This window comes from Manacus candei, unplaced genomic scaffold (assembly GCF_025592945.1).
Source record: "Manacus candei isolate 608988 ecotype Guabito, Panama unplaced genomic scaffold, ASM2559294v1 h1tg000067l, whole genome shotgun sequence".
Classification (NCBI taxonomy): Eukaryota; Metazoa; Chordata; class Aves; order Passeriformes; family Pipridae; genus Manacus; species Manacus candei.
In genome coordinates, this window is record NW_026138115.1 from 10,895,530 (window position 1) to 10,918,212 (window position 22,683).

The 22,683-nt window shown below is 38.9% G+C and overlaps 2 protein-coding genes across 5 annotated transcripts in view; both read right to left on the bottom strand.

Annotated features, from left to right (window-relative positions):
• DLST (dihydrolipoamide S-succinyltransferase) overlaps positions 1-22,683 on the bottom strand; it is a 77,013-nt gene that overhangs the window by 44,004 nt on the left and 10,326 nt on the right. The window lies entirely within an intron of this gene.
• The window catches only part of YLPM1 (YLP motif containing 1), a 36,875-nt gene that overhangs the window by 2,820 nt on the left and 11,372 nt on the right, over positions 1-22,683 (bottom strand). The window contains exons 5-18 of one of the 4 annotated variants that reach the window (XM_051806465.1): positions 19,087-21,336; positions 16,637-16,742; positions 14,332-14,812; positions 13,112-13,204; positions 12,554-12,728; positions 12,260-12,405; positions 11,721-11,908; positions 11,055-11,117; positions 10,645-10,764; positions 10,186-10,362; positions 9,884-9,967; positions 9,578-9,661; positions 8,060-8,146; positions 5,006-5,057 (exon numbers count right to left, since the gene is read on the bottom strand). In XM_051806465.1, coding sequence (XP_051662425.1) covers positions 5,006-5,057; positions 8,060-8,146; positions 9,578-9,661; positions 9,884-9,967; positions 10,186-10,362; positions 10,645-10,764; positions 11,055-11,117; positions 11,721-11,908; positions 12,260-12,405; positions 12,554-12,728; positions 13,112-13,204; positions 14,332-14,812; positions 16,637-16,742; positions 19,087-21,336 — 4,106 coding nt within the window. The remainder of the gene's footprint in view (positions 1-5,005; positions 5,058-8,059; positions 8,147-9,577; positions 9,662-9,883; positions 9,968-10,185; positions 10,363-10,644; positions 10,765-11,054; positions 11,118-11,720; positions 11,909-12,259; positions 12,406-12,553; positions 12,729-13,111; positions 13,205-14,331; positions 14,813-16,636; positions 16,743-19,086; positions 21,337-22,683) is intronic. The other 3 variants (XM_051806466.1, XM_051806469.1, XM_051806467.1) reach the window with 3 other exon arrangements.

Sequence of the window (22,683 nt, forward strand, 5' to 3'; positions counted from 1 at the left end):
GGAGAATTTTTTTCTAATATTTACACACACAAGATGAGAGTGGAAAATTTTTCAAAAGAAAGAGCAGCAGAATTTGTACATCCAGCTTGTCTTGACAGGTGGAATGATGAGACTTGAAATAAACTAGAGAAGACTCAACACAGTTTTCAAGCTTTATTGATCTCTCATGTTAACTGTGTGGCAATAACAGTCTTGTTATGTATGAGGGAGAAAAAGCTTGCTCTTCCAGATGGTCATATTATATGGAGTCTATGCTTGCAGGTACAATATAGCCAACAACAGCTAGGAACCACAGATCCACCTTTCTATATTTGAACACAATACTAAAGCTGTAGCATTTTTCCAAATTTGGGGATTAATACTGTGTCAAACATGGTACATGTGCAGTATCAGGGAACAAGTGACAATCATATAATTGAATGCAAAGACAAGTTTTTGAGATATTGTTTCTGCTAAACAAAAAGATCCTTGGAAACACTGATCGCCCCCTTTCTTTTTCTCTCCCCGTAAGGCAAACTACTTTAAAAATCCTCCAGAACTGGGAAAAAAAAATCTCAGAATTTCTTCTTTCATGGTGTAAGAGGTCAGTCATGAATATTTGAGCAGGGCATTTTTCCAACAGTCATCATTTTCTTTTTTTTCTTACTGAACCGATATAGCATGAGGAGAAACCATTCCTACGTTCTAAAATTTTGTTCCTCTTTGGACATTTATTCTCAGTAAAAAAACCCCACCTTCTTGAAATCATGTAGCAAGCTGCTTTTGGACAGGAGATCAAGCATTCATTGTAAGATTACAAATAACAAAAGCATGAAAAGGAAAAACAGCTTTACAAGTCAAAGTAAATTCTATTACTTCTATGTTATGGTATGCTACCATTTTATAAGCCAACAATTCATGTATGTGTAGAAGGAACACCAAGCTTGGCAATTATATTCTGCAAACCATTTCCAGAGATGTCAGAAATATTGTTTCAGAAGTCACCATTGTAATTAAATTCACCCACAAAAGGCCATAGAAATAAACCAAATACAAGACAGCATTATTTTCTGGGTAGCAGAAGACGATGTTCAAAGGTATGTATTTAAAGAAGTTTAGTTCAGAGATGAGTTTTTTGACTTAATATGGGAGAGAAAAGAGTAACAATGGAGATAATGTGATTGTATGTACAATGGCACTGTAGACATGCTAGTATAATTCAAACGCCATAAACTAAGGAAGTTATTTCTCCCTCATACAGCTCTAAGATTTTTAAAGACTCCATCTTTGCCCCATTTCCTGAAACAGATACCGAATTTCTTCTAATAAAACATTTTAACCCCCCTCTGCTTTTTTAAAAAGCCAACATTTAAGAAAAATGTTCAGAATATTTGTATCTGTTACATGGTTCAGTTAAGGTTCTTCTTTTGCTCTAAGTTAAATCTGCCAAATTTGATGCTCAATCTCCACAGAAAGGCGACACTCTCTCTAGAAGACAAAATTGATTTACACAATATTCCTGTGTTACTTCAGCATGTAGTGTACTTGCACTGTTTCTCAGTATTACTTTCAATCAACGTAGATCATTCGTAATGTTAAGGGTTTCCAGAAAAAAATTAACATTGAAAAGGAAATCAACAAATGCATTGAGGAGCATTTAGGAATATGAAAAACTGAAAATTGAGGAGCTCTCTGTTGGCATGTACCTGTAGACAGTCATATTCCCGTTGGAAGCCAACATGCTACGATGCAAGCTCACCTCATTACCAATATGAAAGCAAGTTCAGTCTCTCTCCCTGCTGCACACAGAACTGAAAACATTGCCAAGAAATGTGTAATGCTCAAGCATCAACAGAGGAGTTCAGAAGGCATTCTGAGTATGCAGTTCCCCTGTCCCTTTTTGTTACTGCTACACAGAATTTATTTTAAAACATTCTCTCTCTCCATGTTTGAAGTTGGATTGCTTTTCCAGAGGAGTCTGTTTCCATCCATACTATCATGGTTCAAGGTACATGTACCATGCAGTAGACACTACAGAGATGTCAAAAGTCTATCACAAAGGATTATTTCAGAATATTCTTTTCTGAAAATGAGACAAGGTGTCACTTTGTAACACTGGTGCTTTTGAATATTTATGGCAGATGATTATTTAGTGTTAAACTACTAGACATCATTTTACCATTTCAATTTTTAGTAACGAAGTAGCAGCATTTCTGAAAATCCACAGAACTTAAAAACTCACCTTTAGAATTTTAATAATAAAGCTTCTGAAAGTAACTAAGTTAATTAGCTCCTCCGAAAACTGAATGAATCAATCAGCTAAATTTTGCTCTTCTGAGACAAAAGCCACAAAGTTTTAAGTAAAATGTTATTTGCATTCTAGACCAAATTTTACAATGGTATCAAAGCTTAAGCTATGGCAGAGCTTGTTTCTCCCTTCCTGAAAGTTTGTAGAAATCACCACTAAGACGCACCTTGAAAAGGGGTATTGCACTAAACACTTAGCATATAGTCAAAGTTTAAAAGTGAGAGTCCATCACTTTAAATTTCAATAGAAGAACCCATGTGCAATATGCACTGAGACAGACCAGTGGTTAGACTTCAGAATAAAAACTGTGGCTGTACACAACACATAAGACGATGATATACCACACACATACTCAAGAGGAATGCATCACTCCTGCCAAAATAAATCTGAGCTAAAGCAAGAGCTCTGGGGCATACAGCGATTGTCACAAGTCAGTGTTTGCAGCTAAAGAACTCAAACATTTCAGACCTTTTCTGACATGTATTACAATCAGTAAGATCTTATTGTGCTTTCCTGTGTAACAATATCTACTCATAAAGAAAACAAAAAAGCAAAACAAGACTTAGTGTTGTTTTTGGAGTCTGCACTTACATCAGCTTCTGTAAATGTGTGCCCTCTGGGACTAATGCAATAAATCCAATGGGCAGGCCAGCTCCCAGGAAATAACTCAAACTTGGAATAACAGATGCATAGCACAGTTTACATGCCTCTCCAGAAATAATTATAACTGGTCATCTACAGACTCTTATTGTGAACTAATTAGTAAATAGAATAATTCTTACTCACAGACTGCAAATGTTTATAATTCATACCTTGAGCTAAAAGTTGCCTGCCCTGACAGAGCAATTTTCCAAAGAAACCGCATTTATTACATAGGAATGCCTGTTTTATTAAAAATGCATGTTTTGTCAGAATTCACTTTTAATCTATAGTCCTATATATACATATAAAAATGAACACATACTAGAGGGTAGTTATAAAATTGTGAATACAGATTTAATAGAAAGCCATTCTTAGCACCTGTATCTGTGTTTTGCAGCATGCTAACATCCAGTTGTTAATGAAGTTTGACTGTTAAAGGACTACTGCAATAGCCTTGCAAATAACTTACTTCAGCATAAAAGTGACTCTGCTGCCTGCTCCCCATTTTACATTTAAGTGGTCACCATATAAAAATCCTGCATTTTATCTTATGGAGTTTTTATTGCATAAGAAAACACAACACAGTTCTTAGTTTCTATTTGCTAGTAGTATTTTGAAAGCTACTGTAAATTTCTGCTGCAGTCACAATCTCCACATTGTTAGAAACTACACTTAACATTATGTATCAGAGCATTCTTCAACAACACAGGTTTCCAGTACTATGATTTCATGCATAATTGGAGAAAACTCATTATAAACTTAAGAAATAATTTTATATTATAAAAAAAAATTATTGTTTATAACAAAAATTCAGATCAATCCTGATATAATACTGCCTAGCTGCCTAGCTATTGATATTTCAAAACAATTGAGCAGAAGGTACCTCTGGTTATACTGCAGGTGCCACAACATCAGTATATTCCACAAATATTTACATGACTTAAAAAAAGAGCACAGCAGCAGAAGAGATGATGTAGCTAAGCATTTAACAGCAAAAGATGAAAGACTGTTTTATGTAAGCCAGACCTTCTAATGCTATTTCTAAGGTGCAATTGTGATTCTGGTCATTGAAAAGTAATGACACACAGGGTTGTACCACACATGCAGGAGCAAACCTCAGAATGTTAAGACATGCTGTATCCCATTCAGGTATTTGTTACTTCTCATAGACATGACAGAAAAGAGCAGTTTTGTGCAGACTGTCTTATAAAATCTTCACTTAGAACCATTATTGTTCAGTTAAAAAAGCCCAGAACAACTGATCATAATGACCAGAAACCCCTTCCCATGTGTACTCCTTTCACCATAGCCATGGTGAATGCATTTCTGCCTGAAAGTTGCTTTTGACTTTGACAGAAGCCTAATGTCAGCACTTATGTTTAATGCAATCATCAGCACTATTCAGAACAAAAAGCACAGCAAAAAATAGGGCTCACATGCTTCTGGAAAGTCCATTTTGCATACTACTAAGAAGAATTCTAGTACTCTTCTGGAACTGAAAAGCATAATTAACTTTTCAACACCTAAGCTGTTGGAAAGATACAGTGTCGCCTAATTATTCAGAACCAACTTCAAAGCATGGCACTACTTTGTCCTTACAGATGTCAATTTTGGAAAGTGAGAAACATCTCCAATATAGGTAGGTATGAGGCATGTCTCCAAGAATGTAAGAAGTTACTGATGACACTTAGGCTTGAAAAAAGGTATGCAGTATGAACAAGAACACAGTGCAATGTAAGTTGACTCTTTGCTTATATAAAAACTATAAATATGGAAGAGATGAATAAAGAATAAAATACTGCTTTTTAAAAATTTTGAGACAAAGTACTTTCCTTGAACAGATGGAAGAACAATTAATGAGTATATAAACCAGTGATGATTAGAAAGTAGTAACTCTCTTGCCTCTGGCAGAAGATAAATTCTATTTCTGTATAGATGTTTTTGCCATTTCAGACACAGGTATGAAATCAACACATTTATTTGTCTTTGGTAGGGAGGTACAGTAAAAACAAAATTTCAGGTTTTGCAAACATCATTAGATATCAACTATAAGAAACAGGAAAAAAAAATACCCACCTAGCTTTGCCTCAGAAGTGTCCATCTCCCATTTGCTTTTCGGAATGTAACCCTAAATCATACACAGAAAGAAGCTCGGAGGATTAGAGAGAGACACACATGCATATCACTTTTGAACTGGAAACAGCATTATAATATAGGGAGCTTAAGGTATTTCTTTTTGTAAGGCACAATTCTCGTTATCAGATGAAGGAGACCAATTACTCAGTATTTCAGAACTTCTGCATCCACTTCCCATTCAGTGATTTTAGAAGCCTTTACAAATCATAACAAGAGTGCTGCCCTTTGCAAACACAGAAATCCAGAATGAGTCTAACAGGCAGCGAAGGTGCTATGTGCACAGTTACTGTATTGTATCACCCCAGGTGGCAAAGTTATTGCAACACAACTTATCAGATATAAAGAATATTCAAAGCTTTACAAGCACAAATGAAGAAGTTACTGCAAGCTTTTATGAATTCTCAGATTTTCTACACACAAACTTCACTTACTCCTTTTGAAGGGACAGACTAAATTCATGTATGAGTGGTTAATTCAAAATTAAACAAAATTTTTTTTTGTTTAAAAGAGAATATTTGCTGAGTCACTAGGATTTAAGTATTATTTTTCATTTTAAAATAATGCTCTTAGCTCAATGATTCTTTTAAAACACTTTTCCCCTATAAATAATGTCAGCATGTGTAATGATTTTTAGCCAGTTTATTCTTCGTAAATCCGCACAATGATATTAAGTTTAGAAAAAAGGTATTTATTTTAGTTATTTTCTTGTTATCTTCTCTTTTTATACTCTTTGACAAGTAAATCCTTACTAAGCAATCCTCATTTCAGCTGTTCAGATTTGGTATAAAAGTACTTATGTTCCTCTGTAATCACACAAAAAGCTCAGTGTAGTGAGTGGAAGGCATGTGAGAATTCCATTACTTTTACAATGTTTTTTAATAAAGAGGGAAAAGAACTATTCTAGTAGATTTCAAGAAGAAAACAATCTAAAAATCAGTTTTATGTCACTGACTTCTTTCCTGCTCTATTTATAGGTCACCTACATTGTGGTAAACATACACATATTTGTTAATGCTACATGCTACTAAATCAGTGTATTCCAGATTAAATTCCAGTATATTCCAGAGAGCTACACTGCATTTGATTATGCTCAGCATTGCTCTTCCAAAATCCTTGAATGACCTTTTTTCTATCAAGCATATATCAGTGACTTCAGGTTATCAGATCTCTGTATTTTCTTGTTTTTAATCAAATCTGAAATTAATGCAAACCAAACCAGTTTGAGCTGCAATATTTCCTTGTAAGATATAAATAAGCTTCATGTATATATGTATATTTATACTTTTAAACCAAGTTGCACATTAAAATGTGCTCAGAAAGTTTACACCACAGCTAGAAGCCTGCATTAAACGAAGTGATGTGTGATACACTGGTGAGACCACTAAGTTAAATACATCAATAATTCATACCATCAAGCACAGAAAAGCAGGAATTGTCTGAATGCCATAACCCTATGGGAGTTGATAATAGCAAGAAGAGTGACTTTGATGGTGTGAAATGGCCTATTGTGTGCTGAATCTATACAATATCCCAGTCCTCAGATAGGATAAGCAAAGATTCAGACTTTATCCATTGGTACAAGACAGTTGGATATTTCAAGGATATCTGCCGGATGGCAGGAGCTTCAGACCTCTCTTTTTCCACAGGACTAAATGCAGCAAAATGAATTGCAGAACCCTTACCAACTGCTCTCAAGAAGGCAAGAGATACCAAATACAGCGTAGTGTTCCACCTGTCTGATATAATTCTCTCAGATTAGCTATCTGACTGAATACCAGAGACTACATACAGCAGATAATTCCTTGTTATTTTTCCTGTCTGAATAGAACACATTCTTATATGTAGATTACTTTTAGTTATTTAATAATTTGCACAGTTTCCATACCAAGCCTTCTGTCTCATAAAGAAAAGGTCTATTGTTATATGTGCTGTATATTAGGACACTCCCCCGAACCCATAAACACACATGTACACACACACATTTATGCACAGATGTTTCAAAAGCTAAAGACAACCTTCTCTTTTAGCTATAGCTCATTTCCAAGAAATGAGACAAGCAGCCATATTCTTGTTAACATGGATGCATCTTTAAAATGTTCTAACCACACTTTATGAAGTCTCATACTCTGCGCCAAAGAATAATTTAGTAAAGAGAATGAGCCATGTTGCAAAAAAACAGACGTTTATTAAAATCCACTTTTCCTAAGCCTTTTAAAATTCTATATTTCAACTGCTTTCTAAGCTGCCACTCCTGAGGAATAGTAAATTTCCATCAAGGAAAAGCACTTCGCTTGTCCCAGACACTTTTGGTTACTTCCTGTTTATTGGACTTTAACTGCTTGGTTGTGGGAACCAGGGTTTGAGACATTCAACTCATCGAGCACTGAACAGTTGCAGCTCCAACACATACCAAGGAGTTACAGCAGGAAGCCTTCCATAGCCTTTTAAATACATACCTAAAAAAACCAGCCCTCAGGGCAATTCTATAACCTTCATTTATCCAAGAGACCTAAGCCCTCATCTTGGAAATACCTCCTGACAAACAAAGCCAGAAAACTGTGGCAGAGAAAGCAGTCTTCATACATGTTGTCAAATACTGTGACAGTTGAGTTCTTTAGACATGTGAAAGGAAATAAGATAAATTAATCTTTGTCTATTGTGCCCATCCCTCCACTTAGTGTAATTCTTAGATAATATGGAACACAGCACTATAGTGTACTGCAATTTAAAAAGTCTGTAAGAGGTATTTTGCCATGCTCCACTGATAATGCTGTTTGTGGAATATACTCACATATTCTTACAAATAATTTAGGAAGAAATAACATGATTTATCATTAAAGTTCTCCTAGAAATGTTTAAGGAAAAAACGACTAGAAACATATGTATTAAGATTGCACTGCTAAGAATGGCAATGAGTTGGTGCTTGTAAGTCTGAGATTCTTCCTCAGACACATTAATGAAAAATTTGTTAGAGATGGTTGATGTGTCTCCTACCAGTTCACTTTCTTCCTCCTCTGCTGTGTCCTTCTTGACTTCTTCTTTCTGGTCTTCAATATTTGCATCAAAATCCTCCATCTCCACCTGTTCCAAAGCACAAGTACAGACTTACAAGGCACTGCCTGACTTCTAAGTATTTTCTTTTTAGCAGAGTAAGTAGAAGATTCAAAGTTCAAATAGAAGAGAAAAGAAAGGAGTCATCTTCAAAAGTATGATGTTGCAATATATATGAATATTGTGTCTATTCTGCCTTTCTTCAGAAGCAGGTTCCCTTCTAGCAACGAAGTGACAAACTGTGGAAAAGTAATCATTTATTCTCTTCCTTGACATGCATTCCTTGCGCTACACCTTGTACCTCTAGCAGCAAGATACTTCTCTTGATTCCCACACAATCATATTTCAAAACTCGAAATCTCAGAAAAATATCTTAAACTTGCCATTTACATATCACTGGAATGGCTCTCTCTGCATAGAGCATCTCTATTGAGGCTTTATCTTTTATATATTTTAAAATTGCAGTAAAGAATAATAGTAACCACAGAGATCAGCCTAACAAAATACATGGATGCTTGAAGACATACAGCTAAGCCTGCTCATCTAATGCAATACCTTCTGGGGTCCACAGCTCTAACAGGGTCTCATGCGCATACTGCGGAATACATAAAACTCTCCAAGTATGCATCATTTCTTATACCATTTGTAAAACCTTGTAAACCCAAAATCTGCCTTCTCTGAGCCGTTTGCTGTCCTCTTAAAGATTATTATTTTCCAGTACAAAGAATTTGGAGATTCAAAAATAACCTGCTGACATCATGACAAATCACGAAGACTCTCTGTCTACTTCAGCAGTTCACCAGTTTTTGTGGTCAAACAGCAACAAGCACCTAAGGTACCTTCACGAAGACGATATGATTAACATATACTGTTCCCAGAGCTTCTGACACAACTGCCAAAGAATGCAGCAATACAGAAAGCTGACACACCAAAGATGTATGTCATGGCAAGCTGCAAATGGAATAAAAAGGCAGCATACTTCGACGGCTACCTTTTATTAATTTCTTTGTTTCTCTGCTACGTGTCTGTATTTATCAAAACAAAGACTGAGTTCAAATTTCTTTCCTTATTTTATCCAACTAATTTCTCAAAATATGATCAAAAAATCCAGTAGTCTGCAAAAAGTGCTGAGTTGCATCTAAGCGAGCATTAAGATTCTCTTTAATCGGTACTCAAGAGTTGCTAGGAGCAAAGTGGCTTCGACTCTTGCTCAAAAAGGCAATCAAAACTTGCTTCAAAAAGGTGATAAAAACTAACAACATACCTTCATGTTTGGGTAACCGATAAGAATAATGGAATACACTTACCTAACACAGTGATTCTGACTTTCTACAATACCAACTATAACTGCCTTGTTGTGATCACATCTTTGTCTGCTTTATATTTTCAGTATAGTCACATTGACATAATTTTTATGTCAATAAAAATTTATGTAGTTTTAACAAGCACAGAAGTTCCCACCTCTTCGATAGCAGCATCCTGCAATAGAGAACGAATGTCCAGGCGCATCATGTGACGTGGTGCTGCCTCCCAGTGCTCAGACATCTAACGAAACACAAACAAAAATATAACAGATTCATTTGTTTTCTGATCACTAACAAGATGTGTCTTTACTTAAGAAAAGCAATTTCAATCAATCCCATGAAATAACTACATGTTCTTATAAAATGTGTAAGCATTATGCAGTCTACAGTTTTCAAACAACAGCAGGCCCAAAAGCACAATAAACTTATAATTAATCCTATGGCTGCAAACGTGTACAGTTACCCTGCTGATATCCTTTAGCTTGCGTCCATGAATATTCCTCTTGGAACACGTCTGGTTATCTGCACTCATTTCAGCTAAGTACACCTAGAAAGACAAAGACAATAATAAATACTGTAAATCAATTTTTAGAGCTCTTTTTCTACCTGGTGATACACTCTGCAGTTGTACATTTTAAGAAAGGTAAACTTGCAACTGTACACCACAGCTTTTTTCCTGAATGTGGGAGACACCTTGCATTCAAATGTTTAGAAATATCAGCATACAGCTACCAGCAAGTTCAAATTCTATTTAGGCTCCATTACCTCAAACCCCTTGGTTTTTGCAGCACTCCAAAACTGTTCAAAATGTCGCACTCTATCATTGATAGCATCAAGGATAATGAAGGGAAAGAAGCCATCATCCAAGGTCTTTTTGAAAGTTTTAAACATGCTGGTACGATAGGTCTCTTCCATATCAGCTTCATATTCATACTCCATCACCTTTATCAAGAATAAAAGCATTTAAGAAAGAGGACATCTGTAAAAATGCTAATGTTCAACAGCTGAATGTCATGACCACAAAGCACACTGGTATGAGAAAAACACATTTCAGGTCAACTTTTAAGAATTTGCCCATACCACCCTAAGTTTTATTAACCTGTTTTGAAAAACTGCCCATAGACCTCCGCACTCTTCCCAAGCCACAGACTGAAATTTTGATTGCCTCTGTGTTTTTCCAGAATGTTGTTTCTTTGTCAAGAAAAGCAACTGAATTAAGAGTACCTTCTTTTTAACTTTTTTTCCTGTATCTGGGTCTCTCTCTTCTTTCTCCACTTCAGTGATAAAATAGTCATCCAGGCTGAGCACTCTTGGTGCAGGTCCTCCACACTCTACTTCTTTATCCTGGTAAGAAAGCAAAAAGAAAACATATACTCTTGCTGTAAAAATTCCATTCTGCTACACAGGATCTTCAAAACACTTGTGGCCAACAGCAGTTCCCTGCTCTGTATTCAAAACAAGAAGAGAGCAGTATCCCTCCTGCTTGGTGATAGAGGAGGGGAGTCACATGCCACATGAAGACATGGAACATGAAATAACAACAGACTTGAATTCCAGGTAAATAGAAAACAAACAGCAGAGGAAGCACATGTAAAAGACAAGCAGCACTACACAGTGAGCAGTTGTTTACATACCCTGATGAGTTTTGCTACATGTGTCTTTCCGCTGCCAGGCAACCCTCTCATTATGATCACAATCTGAAACAAAGATCATGTAACAGGATACTGGACTATATTTAAGAGAATCTCTTGCAAAAATTTTCTTCAAGAAAATCATGTGCTGTGGGCTCACACTTTTGCATATGATCAAGCAAAGCCACTACCACACCTCACTGTCTGTTTTACAAACCGTGTTGTGAGGAATGGTAGTAGTTCCACATAATTCAGAGTTTTTGATGTTAATCATCGCAGCAGCTTAGGCTGCATAAGATATTATAGATCTGGTTCAGTTTTATAGCCTGAATTGTGTTCTTTCTTATATTATATGGTGTACTGCCAAATCTCTGACTCCGTGTAAAGCCAAGTCTTTCCTCTGATACATCAAAAACCCAAGTGAAGATCTTATAAGAGTCCAAAATACCTTAACATTACACACTAATTTCCTTTTAGCATTCCAAGGAGTTTACACCTCCTGTAGACTCCTAATAGTTATGCTACAACACTAAGCATTTGCAAGGAACCAAGCTAATTTCCAGAACTTCCTCAAATGTACACTTGTTTGCAACATACAACACCCATGACCATTTTGTCTGAATACAGACAAAGTAGAAACCAATTACTGCTTTCAGAATGCATACTCACTCTCTCTGGTCTGCTATCCCGTCCTGGTGGCTTTAAAATATCATCTACATTTTTAGATTCTGGCTTCCTTTCCATTCTTGGAGCAGGTGGTGGCTGACGGGGTATCGATGGAGCAGAAATAGGAATCCTTTCCTCAGGGTAATTTCTACGATCACCTTCAAATTCCAGTGTTTGGACAGAAGAATTTTCTTAGTTCAGTAAAATAAAAAAATTAAGATGTTCATACACAGCTGAGCTGATTTAAACAGACCTTCATTATTTTAAATTAAATTTACAGATAAGTCCTCAAAATAATTCAAATTTCTCATCTTGAACATATTGCAATCAAAGACAGCTTTTAGCAGAGTATATCACTGTTTCATTCATGATCTCGTCATCCCTGAGAAACAAAACTGACATCACCTAAATAAATTTTCCTGAATTATATATTCTGAACAAATAAATACTGCAAATCAATTAATCTACCAATTAATCTTCACCTCTGCAAATCCATATTTTTCATAATATCCTAGCATGACTTCAAGATTGAGAAACTGTACCTCCAAACATGGAAGGCCCATGATCATACGCTGGGCGATCTGTCTTCCGTTCATATGGTGGTCTTTCAAAACCACCTCGCCTGGAGGATGGATGGTCTTTCTTGTCACGGTAAGACTGAGTCCTTGTAGGTGTAGTAGGAAGAACCCTGCCAAAAGAGTATTTTGTGTATTTCTAGAATTTCCACTATGGATTCCAGAGCGAAACGAACATGCACCTCACAGGCAAAATGGACAGTCTGATGCACAATACAGCCTCAACTGCATTGATTCCAATAGTGTTCCAAAATCACATACCTGTCATCTCTGGGATGCCTCTCTTTTTCAAATCTCTCTCGTTCATAGTCCACAGAACCACGGTCCCTGTGCAATTCCCGCTCTCTCTTGAAATCCCGATGATCTGTGTTGGAATTACCTTGACGCTCAAAATAAGGCTCACGATCTCTTTCTCTGTTGTAGCGACCTGGATGCTCTGAAGAAAGAAACCCATGCAAATCCAAACTACTAATTTTGAAAAAAAAATAAAGCAACAACCAAGAGTGCAGGAAAAGTGTATAGAAATACATGGTATGTGGGCTAGGATGGACATAATCAGACACTGTATCTCTTTTCCAAACTGCAATAGACTACCATACCATGCAATCCTACTTAAGGCTGCAAAACTGAATTTTTAAAGTAGCTAGGTTATCGACTGCAATACTCCTCTTGACAATATAACCTGTTATTCCTATGGACCTCTGAAGAAATAAAGTGGTTCTGGCTTAAACAAGAGTTACTTAGTTTAAAATATGCCTTTAGTGCCTTACAACTTTTCTTAAGAGCTAACTAACTGAGAACTAGCCAAGCACTCCCTACCTTTTTGAAATGTTTGCCTCTCCGGTAGAGGTTCTGGACGAAGGGTTACCCTCTCCCCATATGGAATCTGTTCCACTTTACTGGTAGTTATATCTGGTTGAAAATAATCATAAAATAATTAATGTCTTAAAACACCTCTCTTCCATTTCCTTTCCTCTGTCATGAGAAGCAATCAGTCAGTGGCATTAAAAGTGACTGGAACAACTTACCAAAATTTCTACTAATGGATAATGCAAGAAGAGCTACACATAAATAAACAACACTATGGTTTTGAAAGACTGAAGTGGGTTTGTGTGTGTGTGTAAACCATTTTATCTCTAAGAATGGGACTTCTGCCTTTTAAGGTGAGTTCAGGTAGCATGCAGTGTCAGAAAACTATGTACACTAAAATGCTCTGAGAGTTTCAATAACTCATAGAACTACCGTAATATCAAGAATATTAACTGAAAGTCTCACATCAGTAACAATTTTTCTAATAGCTTTTAGTAAAACATCTATTAATGGAATTGATATGGCTTCAACTCATGCCATGGCACCTCAGAGAGAGAAAAAACACACTTTAAATGACAACGCACAATTTAAGGACTTCTTTATGACATGATTTCACTTTTGTTTAATTCTATTTAAAACCTAGTGTTGAATTTTAGCTTTGATAAGCTCAATACTAAGAACTGGAGCCCTTCACTGTTTATGTGTTAAATGCCTGCTTAGAGTGCACTCCCTTCAGAAGGAGACTTTGTTTTCCTTACTGTCCAGAGGATACCTCACACCCGTTAAGCAGTATAAAAATAATGCAAACACCAATCACATTCTGCTTTAAGTTACTAAGTCACACCAAAGAACTGTAACCATGCAAAGTATCTTCTAGCAGAGTTATTTCCATACTCATCCACAAAGGGGTTGAGGGAAAGTATCAATATCAATCTAAATATAACACATTGATGTGATCACATCAGTTGGTATTCATTAGAAGCAGCCATGGCTATACACCATTCAGTTCACATGAAATAGCTCTTTCTATGAGTATAGAGAAAAACATTAAACTCAGGGTTGGAGGTCACAGATTCCTTAAAACTGCACTGCTTAGCATCACATCGCAATGGATGCCGTCTACACGCCAACTGCAGAACAACCACACTTTGCATGGCACAGTCTTTTAGGAAGAAATTAGCAGGACTGATTAGCTCTTTGTTACAGATCAAATACACTGTAATACCCACCTCGCCCGTGGCCATAATCCACAGTTTGCTGAATGACAGGTGCTTTAGGAACTGGTGGAATAACTGGAGAAAGGGACACTGGTACAGATGATGGAACAGAGGTGTGGACAGAAGGTATTTTCACAGGCGAGGAAACAGGTGGAGGCATCATTGACTCCTGTTTACGTATCTCATACTCCATATTTGCACCTTTATCCTCATTTGTGTCCCACAGTCCGTGGAAAGAATCCTCATCCCAGCGTTCCTGTTCCACAGCAGAATGTGATGGTTTTAAAGACTGACCATGACTTGGGGTTGTAGTTGGAGTAGAAACTGGAGCATGTGGCCTTGTCATAGGTGTAGTAGGCCTTGCCAGGGGGGCACTTGGTCTTGTCACAGGGGTGGGCTGTCTGAACAACACGGGAGGCTTTATAATAACAGCAGGAGAAGGTTTAATAGCTTGGGCTTCTACTGATGCCTCTGAAGATAGCTGAGAAGAGACCTAGATGCAGAAAGCACTTTTAATGTAGCTCTGTAAAACTAACCTTCTCTCATCCTCTGTTAAGTCAGTTAGTGCAATGGCAATCAGTTATCAAATCATACACATTTTCTAGTACCTCCATCAAGGTGCTACAGGTAGGAGGACTATTTCCAAAAACTGGTGGCCTGATTTAATTTGGCATTTGTTCACTATGTGAAGGTTTAAATACTACTTATTTTCTTCTTCAAAATAACCTCACCAATTTAAGGTTTGGTAGGCCTATCTCAGTTAAAGTGTCTACTGTTTTATTCCCAAAGACTCCTGCTGTCTGCAAAGATTCCTGCTGTCTGTGAGAAGGTTGACAAAGTCTGAAAGTAGGGCAGCTTGGTGAGATGTAGAAGGATTGATAAGGCAAGTTTCTTTGTGTAAGTCACTAGAAAAATTCACAGAGAGCAGAAATATCTGGAAAACCCTTAATGAAATCAACATCAGATGAACAAAGACATTGAAAGGTCTTGCCCAGCAGAAAAACAAACCAAACAAAACCAAACCCTTCATGAATCAAATATCTTCATGGAACCCCGCATGCCTCAAGTCTTTTCAGCATTACAGTAAATGCCAAGTTACAGGCAGCCAGCCTTATTAGCAACATGCAACAAAAATTGCAGAATGGTTGTAGATACAAAGTTGAACTCTGTAAAAACAGCTGAAATTCACAGCAGAAATATTTGAAGGCAGGAACCCCTAGAAAGACAAGAGTTGTTTGAAAACCACTAGGCAGAGGAGTGAAGTAGTCTGAGATACTTCTGCTCAACTTTGATATTTTGTAACTTCCTAAAGGCATCAACATACCTGCAGTTCTTGGTAGCAAATCACTTCCATTATTTTACTTTACAGACACTGCAAACAAGGAAGAGGTCATCTAGGCAAAAAGAAAACTTGCAGTGCCTCATTCACTGCATAACATTTCTCTGGAGGGAGGGACAAACAAAGCTTGCTCTGGCTAAATGTCAGACCCAGAAGATATTATGGCTAAATTTACTGGTATTAGTAACTTTGGAGTTAAGATGTGATGAAGAATAAAGGTTCCGCATCAACTCCAATATATATTCAACAAAACTGTTTACTTGTTCTAGGAGGGATTTATAAACCTTAGTTAGCATGACTGCAAGAAGTTCAGTTGATTTCTGACTGGATATGAATTATCAAAAAACCAGGCATCTTAGAAGAGTTCCCAGAATTAAACAGGAGATGAGGCAGCAGAGAAGTAACTTGCATCACAACAGGAGATGATCTCACAGAGGTACACAAACATGAGCTTCCGTGCACTTTATATTATAGAAGGTCATGAGAGTTCCCAATAAAGACAGCAAATAGAACGCTAATGCCCATGTTATGTTGAAATATCTCAGTTTCTGATTGACTTATCCTCAAAATTCTCCAACTTCAAAGAGAAGAGAGCTGTTGAAGTAGGAAAAGCACTATAAATTGTCAGAACTTAGGCAAAGAACAGCAGAGTCTTTTTGTGAGCCTTATATCCCTGTTTTGGAAGAGCTCACCTCCTTTTGCACATCACCCCACAGAATCTAGACTGTTGAACCTCACGTGCTACTGTCCCCGATAGGTCATGCTCAGAAGACATAGTGGACTGAGTGAGTAGAAAAGGCTTTGGAAAATTTAAAGAAACTAAGAAGTTGCTTTGCCTCAACAGAAGACTGATGAGGTTGTAAGGGTTGCTGGGGAGGCATTTCACAGGGAATTTTAACCATCGGTGTGTAGAACTGGTTGGACATACACATTAATTGTAATAACTACCAGCATGTTATTAACATAAGACAAATATACCTGAAAGGCACCCGGCCTTGTGCTTGTGTTCTGTGATCTTGGAGGGTCCTGTGTGGAAATGTCAGGTTTATACTCCTTCAACTTCTGTAGCTGTTCTTTTTGCTCTCTGCACATGCATCATAAGAAAATGTTATCAGTCTATAGGTTAAATAAAAATAAGAAATCAATGCTCAGTAGTGAAAACACATTACACTAGAATCAGGAGCCAAGTCCAAAGAAGAAAAGGACACAGTAGGCTTAACATGGGCAGTACTGTGATTCAAAAATCCCTGTTTCACATCCACCTAACCATGGAGCTATTTAGTGTATTAGCTGCATGCTTTTTGATCATAGGTTTCCTGAGACATGTAGTTATGCTTTTGTGCTTGACCAGAACCACTCCACTTGGACAGTAAAGAGTAAAGCTGGATTATTAGCTTCTGCTAATACCTTCTGGAAACAAGAAACCCCTTGGAAATGCATGCATAAATGCTCTCAGTTACTTGCCCTGGTTCACATGCTAACAGGATTGAGACTGCCAAAGCACAAGAGATTCCATTATTAAAAAACTAGACAGTGATTCTGACTTTTGTTTCCTTGGTTTATATATCAAAATGCTATTTAATATACAACAATACATAATCTACAGAGCAGAGACTTAAGGCCAGACATGAGTACTACAACCACTAGATTACAAAGTTCTGTTCCTTTCAGTTTTTGTTAGCATTTTTAACCTAGGCTTTTTAATTGCTAATAACTCGGTGTATTGAAGTAGTTCCTAAAGAACAACTAAGAGTGGGATCCCTCTGTAGGAGAAACAACAGAGATCACCCAGAATAGTAATGCATCTGTTCGGTGTCCAGCAGAAGGGGAACTTGGCTCACAAAAAAGGATCCCCAGTGCTGTATTAGCACAAAAAGTAAACCAAGCACTACACTAGATTACTAATACAGAACAGCATGCAGCTGAGAGTATGCTGTTTGACACGCAATAAAAGCAAAGCCAGATAAAGGCTTTACTTCTGGAATGAAGGCAGTTATGCACCACACTTCTGGTACAACTCTTGGCTCAAAAAAAAGTAATTAATAAGTAGTCTCCTTAAAGTTGTTCCCACTATTCAGACTGGGGTCACTTGCCTATAAGAACCTAATAAGAAGTACCACTATAACTAGTTTTAAGATTACCCTCATATTCAACTGAAAATCAGTATCATGTTTATGTTCCCCCTTTTTACTGGCTTAGAAAGATATGCATGTAACAACTTTCTTGCATAAAATAAGTTTTAGTTCCTATGTTTAAAAATTTCAGTCCTAATAAACTATCCACTCTGGTAGTGATTCCCAAACTACAGTCCTTAGCTTAAGTCCACTAGCTTGCAGCTAATCACATTAAACAACAAAACGTGCCCAGCAACTGAAGCAATAGGGAAGTCAGGAAGCTGAAAATAATCTGTTACTCCAAACTTTTGGCAAATATTACTTTATAACACAGATTTCACAGTTACTAACTTGTTCAATTAATTTAATTGCAGTGAATGATTAAATTATTCACAATAAAAGTTCTTCCTTTTTAAAAATAATTTGTCTTGTATTTTGGCATGCTATTAACACCTTCCATATGGGACAGATGCTTAGCAATCTTACAAGTCTGAAAACAAAACAGACTGAACAAAAGTGCAAAATGTCTCTACCATGAAATGGTTTGGGTTGGAAACGATCTTAAAGATGATCTAGTTCCAACTTCCCTGCTATGGGCAAGGACACCTTTCACTAGACCAGGTTGCTCAAAGCCCCATCCAAACTGGTTTCTTCTATTACTGATTTTGTAATAAACATCAATTAAAGCCTTAGGGAGTCTAGTAACTGCTTTCTAAAAATGTGGTCTTGATGAACTCTCACATTCATATCCTCCTAATAGTTATTACTGCTTTTCTGCTGATCCTCAGAACTAAGATCAACCTAACTTGACAAAATTATTCACTGACAATACTGGATTTCAAACGAGAGAGCACTGTAAAAATAAAAAAATCCCACACATATGCTTTAATTAAAAAGCAAGCAGTATCCAAAAAATTAAATAGGTTTTAGGAATCACATTAATGTAGGTGTTGACAGGTAAGTATTAAAAAGCAATTATCATTGAGCTTATCTGACACTAACAAAAAGATTGAAAAGAAATTATCAAAAAGCTAATTTGAGGATAACAAAAACATTGGTCAGGTGATGGGATAGATCTCTTCCTGGAAATTAACAAACAGGGAATGCCACATTCATAGGGAAAGGGACAACCATCTATGTAAGAAGAAAAATCTGTCTACAAAAGTTGTGATGGAGGTACTCCAAATAACTTGTTACACATGAGCTCCTACTACCATGCTGTGGGTGAAAGAAATAAAGCCATTACTGTGTCAATTTGAATGAATCCCACTGAATGGGGATTCCCATTCAAAGTCACAGAACCAGGCAACTCACCGAAGCATTTTGAGCTCCTGGGCAGCCTTCAGAATTATCTCATGCTGTCTTTGGCTAAGGACCATCACTCCTCCCAAGGACTGGTCAGAGTCCAGGTTTGAATCTGCTCCCAGCATATCACAGGAATGTGAAGGTGGAGGAAGGGATGAATCTGAGTGGTCATCCAGAGACCGCAGTCTCTCTCCATCATCTGGATACCACCTATCCGACAACCGTTCCCTCTCCCAGTCAGTCCTTTCAGGAAGGTAGTCTTGCTTTTCCCGCCATGTGTCGTATCTCTCTGGATACTCTCGAATCCTAAGCTCCCCCCTGTCTCGGAGATCTCTGTCATAATGATCTCTGTTCCTATCCTCCCTCCACCTATCTTCACGATACCTGTCCAGAGGTGGAAGAGGTGGTAATGGTGGTAGTGGAGGGATATCCAGGTCACAATTACCCATTTCTCTGTCATGCATAGCTCTCATGTCCCAGTCTCTATCCCATTCTCTGTCTAAATCTTGATCATAAATATCTGAGGATCTTCCAGTTCTATCTAGATCTCTCTCTAGTTCCCTTTCTCTTGGCCTTTTCCAGTCATCCCACCATGAATCTCGTCTGTCATGATCAGATGATAAAGGAGGTAGTGGTGGCAGAGGAGACAATGGAGGCAATGAAGGGTGGGATTGCAACCTGTCATCTCTGTCATATGCATCTACAGAATCATCCTGATAATCAGAGTTGTGATCTCTCCAGTATTGTTCTCTTTCCCAGTCATCCAATTGCTCATGCTCCAAAGAAGGGTCATCTTGACTATCTAAAGGAAATTCTTCTTGCATTCTATCATCTTCATGACCCCAAGAACCCCTGAATGTTTCATCTCGATGGTATGGAGGCAATTCATCAGGGTCATCTCCTAGGTGAAGGGGTTTACCCATATTGCCTGTTTCAGGTCTTCCTGCTTCCCTCTCATGGCTACCTCCCCTCCTGATAGGACACCTCTCACGGCTACCTGCCCGCCTGCCCAGGCCCCTCTCACGGCTACCTGCTCGCCTCATGGGGACTCTCTCCCGGCTACCTGCACGCCTGACGGGGACCCTTTCCCGGCTACCTGCCCCCCGCATGGGCTCTCTTTCCCGGTTACAAGCCTGCCTGACTGGGCCTCTCTCCCGGCTTCCTGCCCGTCCCCTGTCCCAGCTGCCTGTCCGTCCAGCTAGCTCTCTGTCTCGGCTAGAGAATACCCTCTCATGACTATCTGACCGTCCACCCGGGCCCCTCTCTCGGCTGCCTGACCTTCCATCTGGCATCCTCTCTCGGCTGCCTGACTGTCCATCTGGCATTCTCTCCCTGCTGTCTGCTCTCCTGAACATTCCCCTGCCACGGATGGATGCCTGCCTAGCCTGCCCTCTGCCTCTGTATACATATCCTCTGCCACAGCCATCGTCCATCCTGCCCATTCCCCAACCACTGTCCATCCTTCCCATTCCCCGACCACCATCCATCCTTCCCATGCCCCTGCCACGGCCCATTCCCCAGCCACGGCCATCCCCCTGCCCTCTGCCACGGCCCCTTCCTCTGCTTACTGGTCCCTTGCCTCTATCTTCATGCATAAATGGCCCTTTCCCTCTGCCTTCTGGTCCAGGTAAGCCCTGGGTGCTATCTGAAGCAGTCAATTGGCCATCTGGTGAATCCAAATCCTCATTTCCTGTTACAGGTGTTACAGTATTCTGGTTCTGAGCAGGTGAAGTAGGTGCCTTTGACTCTTCTACTTGCTGGTTAGGATCATGTGAACTCCATGTCCACTTTTTAGGAGGGTCTGAAATAGTTTCTTTGACTTCAGGTTTGGATGGTTCCTGTTGAGTGTCTGTCAGGTCCTCATTTGGCTCAATGGGACCTGCAGTCTGTGCATCGGGAGTAGATTGTGTTCTGCTTACAGTCTGCTGATCACCAGCTGTGTCTGTAAAAGGTTCTTTGTTTTCTGACTCTGACTCTGTCTGTGCCTGCTGCTGCTGCTGCTGTCCCACGTGAGGCCTGGGCCCCATCCACCGTGGGCCACTAGGTCGGGAACCATGTCCATGTGATGCATTTGTTGAAGTATAAAATTGTCCTGCTGGTCCTCGCGGGATAGACCCCCATCTACTTGAAGACTGTCCATCTGTATTCTGCCTGTCAAAACGTGACCTGTATCCTTCTGAGCGCTGAGAGTCAAAACGAGGTCCTCTCTGTCTTGAGCCTTCAAACTTGTCATATCCTCTTCCTCGGCAGCCATCAAATCTATAGATGACACAACAGCAATTTTATTCAAATGAACATGTCATATTAAAATCCTATAGATTCATTTTATACAAAGTCCAAACATGTCCAAAGTCTAGTTGTTTGGATGTTTGGGATTCATATTCGTCCATCACTGGATGGGTCAGGAAGGCCAAAGCATGGCTGGAGCTGAGCTTTGCAAGGGATGCAAAGAGTTACAAGATAGTTACCTTCTATAGGTATGTCAGCCAGAAAAGAATGGTCAAAGAAAGTGGACCCCTTGGACAAAGACAACTGGTAAACTAGTAACAATGGATGAGGAGAAAGCTGAAGTACTCAACAACATTTTTTGTCTCATATTTCACCAGCAACCCTATACCTCTTGAGTGGATGGACTGCAAGACAGACTAGGGGAGCAAAGTCACTCCCATTATAAGAGAAGATCAGGTTCATGATGACCTGAGGAACCTGAATACATCTAAGTCTATGGGACCTGATGAGACACATCTCAGAAGCCAGACGGAATTGACTACTGTAGTTGCCAAGTCACTCTCCATGATATTTGAAAAATCGTGGCAGTCAGGTAAAGTCCCTGGTGACTGGGAAAACATTGCATCCATTTTTAAAAAGAGTAGAAAGAAGACCCTGAGAACTACTGACCTGTCAGTCTCACCTCTGTGCCTGGGAAGATCCTCCTAGAAGCTATGCTAAGGCACACAGAGGACAGGGAGATCATTGGAGACAGCCAGCACAGCTTCACCAAGGGCAAGTCCTGCCTGACCAACCCAGTGGCCTTCTATGATGACTAAGGGATAAAGGAAGAACTGTGGATGTCATCTATCTGGACTTCTTTAAGGCCTTTGGCATGGACCCCCCCCCTTCTGTCTAAATTGGAGAGATATGGATTTGAGGGGTGGGACTGTTCGGTAGATGAGGAATAGGCTGGATGGTCACATCTACAGCATAGCTGTCAATGGTTTAATGTCCAGATGGAGACAAGGGAAAGTGGTGTCCCTCAAGAGGTCTGTATTGAGACCAGTACTGTTTAATATCTTCATCAGTGACATAGACAGTGGCATTGAGTTCACATCCAGCAAATCTGGAGATGAAACCAAGCTAAGTGGTGCAGGTGACATGCCTGAGGGACAGAATGTCACCCAGAGGGACCTGGACAAGTTTGAGAAGTGGGCCAATGGTAATCTCACATGGCCACGTTCAAGTCCCTGCACCTGGGTCAGGGCAGCCCCTGGTATCAATGCAGACTGGGTGATGAAGGGATTGAGAGCAGCTCTGCTGAAAAGGACTTGAGAGTGCTGGTAGATGAAAAGTTGCAAGTGAACAGAAAATGTGTTCTCTCAGCCTAGAAAG